The sequence below is a fragment of the Brachypodium distachyon genome, chromosome 1, assembly GCF_000005505.3.
Source record: "Brachypodium distachyon strain Bd21 chromosome 1, Brachypodium_distachyon_v3.0, whole genome shotgun sequence".
In the NCBI taxonomy this organism is placed as follows: domain Eukaryota; kingdom Viridiplantae; phylum Streptophyta; class Magnoliopsida; order Poales; family Poaceae; genus Brachypodium; species Brachypodium distachyon.
The window spans coordinates 33315018-33326051 of NC_016131.3; the positions used below are offsets into that span (position 1 = coordinate 33315018).

The following is an 11034-nucleotide window of genomic DNA, read 5'->3' on the forward strand; positions in this document are numbered from 1 at the left end:
GGGGTCCGTCCCAAAAAAATGGTTCTCTTCTGCCACCAAGAGCAGAAAAAAGAAATTGCATCCCCAGATTATTGCTGCCGCTTAGAAAGAGGAAACTCGCCCAGAAAAAGAAAACTGCATTTCCAGATTATTTCCACTCGCCCAAAACAAATAACATGGTTCCAATTCTGCCGCTCAGAAAGAAGAAACACGCTAGAACAATCAATCCGACGCTCGTACAAACTCGTCCACAAATATCATGGCAAATCTCATGTCTCATAACTTTGCAAAGAAAATAACAAACATGAAAAACTAAGATGTAGTCTATCCGTTGTAACGCACGTACGCTTAGCTAGTTTATATACTAATGGAAAGAAACAATGAACAAGATACGCACGTGGCTTAATTATCTCCAATTAGCAGAAGGGGAATGGAAAGAAACATGAACTTTTTTTTATATATGTCAACCGGACTAGCTAATGGATTCAATCGATTGATTTGGTGCGTGTCTCACAATAAATCCCGCTTTGTTTGTTTACAAATTCATCCAAGACAGCGGGATGCAAAGCACTGGTCCAGACAATCCCCACAAATGACGACCCATCCAAATTACTTCATGTTGACTGAATGACTGTAACCAAGCTGTGAACCGGTGGTAAATAAAAGGAAAAAATAATAATATAATGATATACATATCCAAAACGTGCGGCACGAGAAGAAGACAACATTTGCGCTTGCGCAAGAGGGTTCAGAGGGGCATGTCGAGGTTGACATCTCTGCTTGATGCCCTCGTGTCCCTCCCTCCCCTGCCGTGCACCCTTGCGATGCGGAGGCCGCCCTTCCTGACCCCATTATAGGTTCTGCCCCTCTGATTCTCGCCTCCGCTCCGCGCTTTTAAATACGCCATCACGCCCTTCCTCCCCATCCAGCCAGGCATATTAGCGCTCCCCTGAGTCCTCTGTCCTGTCCACCCGGCAGCTCACAGTTTCCTAACAAGACACCTCAGAAAAATCGCGCCTTGACGCAACGCGGAGAAGCAAGCGGCGTCATGGTGAGATTCCCCTGATGACCCGATATGTCTGCAATTCTTGATCCTTGGGGCCAGAAATGATATGCAGCAACGATTAATTCTAGTTCTCCCGTGCTGCTGCTGCTGCTGCTGCTGTTGTTGTTGATTTGTTGGGCCTTGTGTTGGTGACATGCAGGAGGATGGGGTGGCGCAGTGGGAGGGGTACGTGGACTGGAGGAACCGGCCGGCGACGAAGGCCCGGCACGGCGGCATGGTCGCAGCCTCCTTCGTGCTCGGTAAGCAAATCCGGCTCCCGCCGTCACCTACTCGTTTTGATCTTGCAGTGGTATCCGTTCGGTCTAGATTCTTCCAGTGCCATCTCGATCAGGAGAGGTCGACGAAGCAGGGGACCTGGTGGGGAAAGGAGCTAGACAGAGCCAATAGCAGGAATAGGATACTCGAAACACTGCATCGATCTCCATCCTTCCTTCTACTCTTCCTCCCCCGGTCCTCTCTCTTTCTCAGTCCTGAAAGCCACCGCACGGCCACACCTTCCCTTTCTTGACAGGATCGACCTGCACACTTTTCCTCTCTGATTTTTCTGCTTTCAGACATGTAGTGCTCCATAGCCTTCTCCCTTTCTTTCTCTCCCTGGTTTCTGTTGGGGCTCCATTTCCCTCGTTCCTTCCTTCTTCTCAAAAGGCACAGAACTGTTTCCATCCGTTTCCCGGGTTCGTGCAACTTGGCAGAAATCTGGGCACCTTTACCGCCTAGTTGCAAGACAAGAAGGATACCCAACCCAAGTTGCGCGCAGCTAATAGTTCCATGGAAGCTTTTGCATGAGCTTTCGCATCCGATCTTCTCCAATGCGCCCCCGCGAAACCGATGGCTACTGTGTCGGGACGGCGATCTCTCCTGCTTCCAGAAGCCTCACGACTTCCTGGTTCTGACAAACAAACGAGCCGGCCCCCTCTTGGAAAGGCGTTACTACTTGCATGTGTGGTGGGGAAACTGGCTTGTGATGAAGCTGGCCTCCTCTGTTTTCCTTTTTTTCTCCTTCCTTTTGGTGGTTGACGACGACAGAAGAAGAAAAAATGGTGGCGTGAAAAAAAAAGTTTAAATTTCCCTTCCGTTTTTTACGCGTCGGGAGCCGTCCAAACCACGCGCATTGAAAACGGCACGAATCGCAAGGCGGAAAACGGCGAGCAGATTGGCCGGCGTGCGTCGGGAACGACACGCATGTAATGAGGGGACGTTATGTCAGTTATCGCCGCATCCGGCGATGCTCACATGTGCTAATTCTGGACTGCTTTTACTAGAGCGCTCACCGTCCAGTCGATCTGCCGCAAAGCTAGCTCAAAATTAGTACTGGTGCGGATCCTACTGGACCTTGATTGATTAATTGATTGATTTAGCCTGAACCGGGTAAAAGATCTCACTGCTCCTCCATGTGTGTGTCGTCTGAAAATTGTGCAGTTGTGGAGGTGCTTGAGAACCTGGCGTTCCTGGCGAACGCGAGCAACCTGGTGACTTACCTGATGAAGACCATGCACTACTCGCCGGCCCAGTCGGCCACCACGGTGACCAACTTCATGGGCACGGCCTTCCTGCTCGCCCTCCTCGGCGGCTTCCTCTCCGACGCCGTCTGCACCACCTACGTCGCCTACCTCATCAGCGCCTTCGTCGAGTTCATGGTACGCATTGCACATCATTCTCCTTTGACTTGTTGGCCCCTGTCTTAATTTGCTCACTATACTGCAGAAACTCCTGTAGTATTTACCAGCTGTCTGCCCATTAATTTGTTTATTGTACTAATTCGCGTCATCCACCGACTAAACGAATGCTACCGCCAGCGTTTGCTACTCCGATTATTAATATGCAAGTATCATGATACTAGTAGATGGTTCCGGATATACGCTGATTAAATATAGTCAGATTTGTAGTCAGATATCCGAGCTGGCATAGAGATATGGAATACCGGAATATTCTGTCCAGCTGGGCTGCCACGTAGCCGCATTGACTTTTCACCTTTTCCTTTTCCTAGCTTTTCCGTTTCCCTTGGAGGGCTGCATACTGCATACACGTACGATCGACATCTTTGACCTGCGAGACAGCTTGTTTAGACTCTAAAAGGTTTAACTAATTCATTATGGCGCGATCGATATGGATCGAGGCACTAAGATACGCGCGTGCCAGGGGAAGAGGCGACACCTGTCCAAAAGATAATCGCACATCAGATTTAAAAGCCTGTCACGATCAGATACTAATCTCCACCAGCTTGATCCCCCAACACGTACGTGGTCTTATATATAGGCGCGCGCACTTCACGCACGTCCATCGATCTTGTCCAAGATTTTCCTTGTTATTACAAGGAAACCATGGGACGTTCCATCTGACCATTGGCCGCTATATATACGCCACAGATGAATTAACCGGAGCTCATAATTCCCTGCGGTTTGGGTCAGGACTCAGGAGAGAAAACGAGAGGGGGCAAATGATTAATTGTAGCCATCACTTTATTCGCCAACGATCGAGCAGGATCCATGGGCAGAATCAGATAGCCTGGGTCAAAGGGAAACTAGTCTGATCTAATCACGTCCTACGTACTGTGACAGCATGCACTAGGCTATCAACTGTGCCTAGCCAGGGCATGGGCTTCATTTGGCGTTACCATGAGTAGGCTTTCGCTAGGTATTAACTGCATGCCTTTTAATTTAGCGACGGGGGAGGAAAAGAACAACCGGGGCAACAATATCCACGTTTCGGTGCCAGCTTTAAAATCTCCATCCTATTTCACGGTCTTGTGTACGTACTGTCGTACTTGGTTGTATGTAGTATGATGGATACGGGTGTGTACGGCGTAGAGGGTATAGAGACAGGTGCGGTGGATCACGTGGGGCAGGCGCAAAAACGCAAGTTGAACATAATTGTACTTGAGAAAACGAGAACATGCATGCGGTCACTATGCACACGTCGTTTACATCAAGACCGATCTTGTTGCTTGGTCTTTTCGATTATGATTGGTATACGCAGCTGCTTTGATTTGAGACTACAATTGCCTTGTCAAAAAAAATTGTTGTCAATTTTTTTTTGTTAAATTCTTTTTCCCTGAATTGGTCAACACTCTGACATAAAAATGAACGAGAGTTCCTAGTGAGACGTTGGTTTAGCGTCCAAAAGGTTGTCATCCATATAAGGACCAAATCTTGAATAATGATCAAAACTTTGGTAGAGTGGAGTTTGGTCCAAAACAGATCCTATATATGCCGAAATACAATTCTCGTGCTTGTCTATAAAAAATATTTCGTGAGTACTACTTTAAAAATGGAGTAGGTCCTTGGAAATCATGCATATCCAGAAATCTGTCTTTAATTAGAAATACAAATGTGAATGTGTCTGTGTCTAAAAAATAGATACATCTAATATTTTGACAATTAATATAGATCGGAGGAAGTAATTAACACGTTGAAGCAGTCCAATAGTCTTTTGTCCACAGAGCCGCGCCTGCAGCCCCGCACGCCTGCGGCGCCGCTTTCTGATTACTACGTACGTCGTGGTCGCGGGAAGCGGGCCACAGTTAAACCCACCGGCCGGGGCGACAGGTAAAATCCGATTCCGTGGCCGGTTCATCAGGCATGCGGCAATTAATCCGGGCCACTCACTCAGTCACTCACTCACCTGTGCACGCGTCGTCGACTCGTCGTGTGAGCGACAGATCCCCGATCGGTTACCACCGAGATCCTCGGTGAGCACCGACCGCGCACAGAACCCTGCTTCTTTTGCCTTTGCGATGCATGCCCACGAGTGGTCTGTCTAATCCTTCACTGACTCTCCACTGAGTAGTATGCCACGAAAGCACTTCCAGCTCTTCGATCTGTAGCATCTGTCTTGCTGCACCTTTTGTTGTTGGGATTAGTCGGTTGTCAGCGAGGAAAGGATGGCCGGGTTCGGTAGGTAGGAGAGACGGCCGGGCGGGCACGCGTCGACCCATTGTTTACTTATCAGACTCACTTGATCGCAGCCATCCAGCTTAGTTTGTTACTCCACAATCCACTGGCACATTGACACAAGTAGACATGAGAACAAGAATGGCACGGCGCCGTAGTTTTGTCAGTACCCGCACGCAAATGGCAAAGCACGCAACACATATCTGCCTGCGGAAAGGTGGATTCCAGCAGAAACCTCTCTTGAGCTGTACGCAGTGTTACCGGCCCCCAAAGACCCGGCCAGGTAACGACAGGATCGGAGCAAGCCAGATGCAAGTTGCCCCCGCCCACCACGTTGGCCCGGCGTATCACCTAGCTAGTCTAGTGGGGGCAGGATCGACCGACGCGCATGCAGATAGCGTATCATTGGTTCATCGTTATCATCATCAGTCAATCAGTGACAGGTCGCTCTTCACACGGACCGATCGGTCTCACGTGTGTGGCGTCGGGTCGCTGGGCTGTGCAAGCAAGGCTAGCTTCCTCGATTCTTCTGGTGCCTCAAGTCCGGTGGTGGCTTGGCCTTGGCCGGGAGACATATGCGGTTCCAACGGGCCGGAGAGAGCGACGGCACATGCAGTGCTTGCCACCTCGATTAATCAAGATCGTCTCTTCGGTCGACTTCTGGACAATAGAGCGATCAATAGTATCAGTAGTTTGGGAACATGTGGCCGTGAACAAATCTAACATCCCACGATCGAAGCTGATTAGCTGAAGCTAACACGGGCAGTGGGACTAGTTGCCAGTTGCCACGATCGATCTGTGATCATGGCAAGAGGCGGTACCGTACGAACATGTCGAAAGGAACCACTAGTAGTAGTAAAAGCACGAACGCCTAGCTAGTTGCACTTGGCACCTGTGCCTCACAGTCTCTCGGAGCAGCTAGCCGCTTACTTTTGCCTGCTTTCTGACCTCAGCACCCAACAATGGTCACAGGCTCACAGTTTGACCTTGCAAAGCCAGCCAAGCCTCCCAATCTTTAGGAACCAAACATTGCTGTCCTTGCACACGCACGCTCTGCCCATGCATTTTTTGTTTAGTCAACGCGCTGACGAAAACAAAGCAAATTATTAGGACAACTGACCGTCGATCCTCCGAGCAACGTCGCTGGTCGAATAACTCCATCTGCAGTGGGTCGGTGTCCTCTGATCCTCCTTTAGGCTTTAGCGCTCAACTCACGGGCAATGGCGAGAGAGCTAGCTAGCTGCAGGCCAAAGCGACGGTAGCGCACGGGCAGCCCGGCGCGATCAGCAGGATAGCACGCCGGCCACTTGCCTGGTCCCTGAACTTTATAGCTTTCGTTTGCTTGATACTGTCTTTCGACATGATAACTTGATCTGCAGTTCTGTAAATGGCAAGTACTTCACCTTTTTTCTTTTTGAGGGAAGCAAGTTTTTTTTCTTTTTCGGAGCGACTTTGAGGGAAGCAAGTAGAATCTGTTTTCCTTCAGATTAGCCAAAAGCCCAAAAACCAATGAAATGAAAGCACTTGGGCCTGGCCCAAAGAACACTTGTTTGCGACAAGCCCACTTATCCCGTACCAGAATTAATTTTTTTCCTTTCATCCGCTACATTTCTGATTTCTGAATGCAACGCAAGCTAAACTGTTCTGATTGCACGCGTGCAGGGCCTGGTGATCCTGACGATCCAGGCGCGATCTTCGTCCCTGATGCCGGCGCAGTGCGACAAGGGCGCTCCAGGCTGCTTACCGGTGGGAGGGAGCAAGAAGGCGATGCTGTTCGTGGGCCTGTACCTGACGGCTCTGGGCGTGGGGGGAATCAAGGGCTCCCTGCCGCCGCACGGCGCGGAGCAGTTCGACGAGGACACCCCGCGAGGCCGCAAGGGCCGCTCCACTTTCTTCAACTACTACGTCTTCTGCCTCTCCTGCGGCGCGCTGGTCGCGGTCACCTTCGGCGTGTGGGTGGAGGACAACATGGGGTGGCAATGGGGGTTCGGCATCTCCACCGTCGCCATCCTGCTCTCCATCCCGGTCTTCCTCGCCGGATCCGGGCGCTACCGAAGCAAGGTGCCCACGGGCAGCCCGCTCACAACGATCGCCAAGGTGCTCCTGGCTGCCGCTTCGGCACGCAGCCGAGGCAGCGGCACGCAGAACGGGGCCAGCAATGGCGCCGTCATCGACCGCGCGCCCAGCCCCACGGGCAGCACCGACATGAAGGAATATTATGGTAACAAGGAGTCGTGCGAGGCCGTGGAGCCGTCGCAGGAGCTGAAGGCGCTGAACAGGGCCGTGCAGTGCCAGCCGCGGCACAGGGCGCTGGCGTGCTCGGTGCAGGAGGTGGAGGACGTGAAGATCGTGCTCATGGTGCTCCCCATCTTCCTGGCCACCATCATGCTCAACTGCTGCCTGGCGCAGCTGTCCACCTTCTCCGTGGAGCAGGCGGCGACCATGGACACCCGAGTGGGGGGGCTCAAGGTGCCCCCGGCGTCTCTCCCGGTGTTCCCCGTCACGTTCATCATCCTCCTGGCGCCGATCTACGACCACGTCATCGTCCCGTTGGCGCGCCGGGTGACCGGGACGGAGATGGGGATCACGCACCTGCAGCGCATCGGCACGGGTTTGGTCCTCTCCATCGTGGCAATGGCGGTGGCAGCCGTCGTCGAGGTGAAGCGGAAGAAGGTGGCGACCGATGCCGGGATGGTCGACTCCACGGCAGGCACGCCTCCTCTGCCAATCACCTTCTTCTGGATCGCGTTCCAATACCTGTTCCTGGGCTCGGCGGATCTCTTCACGCTGGCAGGATTGCTGGAGTTCTTCTTCAGCGAGGCGCCGCCGCGGATGCGGTCGCTGGCGACGTCGCTGTCGTGGGCGTCGCTGGCGCTGGGGTACTACATGAGCTCGGTGCTCGTCGCGGTGGTGAACAGCGCCACGGGCCGCGGCGGGCACCAGCCGTGGCTGGAAGGGGCCAAGGATAACCTGAACCGGTACCACCTCGAGAGGTTCTACTGGCTCATGTGCGTGCTCAGCGCGCTCAACTATGTCTTCTTCTTGGTCCTGGCCATCCGGTACAAGTACAGAAACGCCGGGGTCATCAAGGGGTGATCCATGCTATTCCTCATGCGCGCAGTTTGTGTAATGTAGGGAACGTCGTTGGGTACTGCTGTTCGTAATATCGGGCATGATATATGGAGGTTTGTTGGGTTCGCTGGTTTTCACTTTTCATCGTTCTTGTGTCTCTTTTTAGTTGGCTAACGAGTAAACTCAAGAGTTTTGCTTGGCAGGACGAACAAAACATTCACATTCCGCTGCAAAGAGATAATTTCCTTGACTACCACTGTTGTGGTAAAATAAACCTCTTATATGGGCCGGGCCGTAAATCCTACATGGTGATGACCAAGTCAACATTTCGCAAGCACGGGTCAAAACGCCCCCGTGGCGCAGTCAATCCTACGTAGTAAAAGAAGACTAGTCAATGAGTCAAGCCTCTCATTTCATGGTCAAATGATCAAATGAGTTAGAGTATGGGACAAGAAAGGTGTGAGGAGGGGGCCCTTAGTCCATGGCGGACCATGGATCAAGCTCTACTTTTCTCACATGGTGCACATAAAAGTTATGGACCAAAGAAACTACTTTTACCATTTTACCCTCACTTTTCTCTCTCCCTCAAGGTAGCCATGGTATTTTGTCATGAACCCCTATGCTATAAATACCTCCCATGGGGGCATGTATCATTCACTCTCACTTGAATAAACTCAAGGGGAGAGGTCTAGAGAGTCTCTTTGAGAGGAGCTCTAGTTTCGAGATTTCGGGAAGCCTCATTCGGCCCGAGCCCGAAGGAGAGGGAATCGGGTTAGAGTCCTATCGCTACTTGGGAAGCCTTGTTCGGCTCAAGTACAAGGCGGCCCCTTTCGACCTCTCGCTAAGTGATTCGGAGAGCCTCGATCGACCCGAAACACTTTAGCCACTCCTAAGATAGGACTAAGTCGCACCCACAGGGTCGACCGAACCTATTCAAAAAATATCGACGTGCCAACTTGTCCAAGTGTACGGCGACCTTCGCTATAAGACCGGCGTACACGCCCTACTTTTATACTCGTACTTGTGCCATTGAGCTTTGGCACCCCTTACTCCAATTGTTGTCGAGAACAACAACAGTGGCGCCGACCGTGGGGAACCCTCGCCGCAATTGAAAATCTAATAGCCCCGACGAAGCCTACTTCATCAGATCTCCAACTTGCCGCGAAGTCTATACGGTTGCAAATAAAGAAAGCAAGTGCCTCGGGGGCTCCCGAGGAAGAAGGAAACCTCACCAATCCGGACGTTGCCGCAAGCATGGTCGCCGCGACGGAAGTCGCGGTCGCCCCTCCGCTACTGACCGTCCCGGAAGGACCCGAGGTGCTCGAAACCGTCGTAGGCGGTCTCTCGACACTCACCAACGTGGTGGCAAGGATCGACGAGCTGCCTACGGTTGCTGCCCCCGCAGGGGATACGGAACTCGGCATGCCTCGCTCCATGGGCTTCGCACCATCTTCTCTACAACCGGTGGTGACCCTGCCCTCGGAACGTACAAGAGGAAACAATATGGCGTCCGGAGGATCCGCGCAAGAAAACCAAGGAGTCCCGGCTTACGACCCCTCCAACTCGGAATTACCTCGACTGGCGCTCACCGCGATCGCCCAAGGAGCTCCTTGGTATCATCCTTATTGGGGGCTTCCGCCGCAAGGCGCTCTCCAAGTCGCACACACTCAACATCAACCTCGCTTTGCGAGTGCCCCGCAAGCGCCTCCTGCTCCTCCCGTCGGGGTCGAACAAGGCGGCCACCAGGTACCACCTCAAGCTGCGCCTCGTGGGGAACAAGACCCCAGCGTGCACGAAAACGAGCAAGTGGCGGAATCCGGAGCTCGTGCCGACGGCGAAAGGAATTCCCGTCGACGCTCTGACCCTCCGAGAAAACGTCGAGATCATTCTCCAAGCGACCCCTCTAGCGATGAAAGCGACGAGGGAGGACCTCGCCACCGAAGGAACGAAAAGAATCAACCGACTTGCAATCCGCTCACGCGGGAGATCCAAGACACGCCTTTTCCGCCAAGGTTCAAGCCACCCACAAAACAGCCGTACGACGGGGAGTCAAATCCTCTTCAATTCTTGGATGTCTACTCCACCGCCATACGAGCCGTTGGGGGAGGTCTCGTCGAGATGTGCAACCTCTTTCCGCTCGCGCTCACCGGGATGGCGCAAACTTGGTTTTATAACCTGCGGAAAAACTCCATGCACTCGTGGGAACGCCTCCAAGAGGTCTTCATGGCCAACTTCTAAGGAAACTTTAAAGAAGCCGTGCAGGCTCACGAGCTATACGCCGTGAAACAAAAGCCGGGGGAATCCCTCCGAAGCTTTTTCCATCGCTTCGCGAAGGTACGAAGCCAAATCACCAATCCGCCATCAACCACCGTGATTGATGCGTGCATGCAAGGCCTTCTCCAAGGAGAAGTAAATCGGGTCATAAGTCACAATCCTCCGAAGACGACCGAGGAGCTCTATCGGATCTTGCAGGAATACGCCCGGGGCGAAGACGGGGACATTGCTAAGAAGGACACGCCACGCGCCGCTCCCGAAGGAACTCCCTCGTCCGACAAACCCCCTGCGCCCGCTTCGTCTTCTAAGAAGAAGAGGAGGTGGGGGGAAAAGGGCGCTGGTGACCAAGCCCGGAAAATCTTCGCCGTCAAAGGACAAGCACCGTCCCAAAAGACTTGGCAACCCAAGAAGCCACCTCGTCCGACCGAGGGAGGAACTGGAAGATGCCTCATCCACAACTCGGCAAGCCATACCACCGAGGAGTGCAACACTCTCATCACGGCCCGCGAAGAATTCTAGGCGCGAATGCAGGCCCGACGCAAGGATGAAAAAACTGCCGAGGCTCCGCGCCCTGCCCACGTCCTCGTAGCTGACCCAGCACCTAAGGAGGACAACCTCCCGTTTCAGGAACCCGCGCATCACGTCGGAGTGATCCTCGGGGGCTCCGCCACAGGCCGGGGATCGAAGCGACAGCGCAAGGAGTATGCTCACAAAGTCAATGTCGTGGGAACCTTCACCCTGACACCACCGCCG

General features: G+C 52.9%; 1 protein-coding gene across 3 annotated transcripts; it reads left to right on the plus strand.

Annotated features, from left to right (window-relative positions):
- Positions 1 to 759: 759 nt before the first annotated feature.
- On the plus strand, positions 760 to 8591 carry LOC100829990 (protein NRT1/ PTR FAMILY 4.6). 3 transcript variants are annotated; one of them, XM_003563662.4, is made up of 4 exons: positions 760 to 1030; positions 1185 to 1284; positions 2465 to 2682; positions 6598 to 8151. In XM_003563662.4, exons 1-4 carry the CDS (start codon positions 1028 to 1030, stop codon positions 8029 to 8031), a joined length of 1755 nt encoding a protein of 584 aa, XP_003563710.1. In that variant the 5' UTR covers positions 760 to 1027; the 3' UTR covers positions 8032 to 8151. The 3 variants fall into 3 exon arrangements, 2 of the variants coding, with proteins under 2 accessions (XP_003563710.1, XP_010227575.1); XR_002962351.1 differs by lacking the exon at positions 760 to 1030 and adding an exon at positions 8211 to 8591 and having other exon boundaries at positions 1179 to 1284; positions 6598 to 8120; XM_010229273.2 differs by lacking the exon at positions 760 to 1030 and having other exon boundaries at positions 1179 to 1284.
- The last annotated feature ends 2443 nt before the right edge of the window (positions 8592 to 11034 follow it).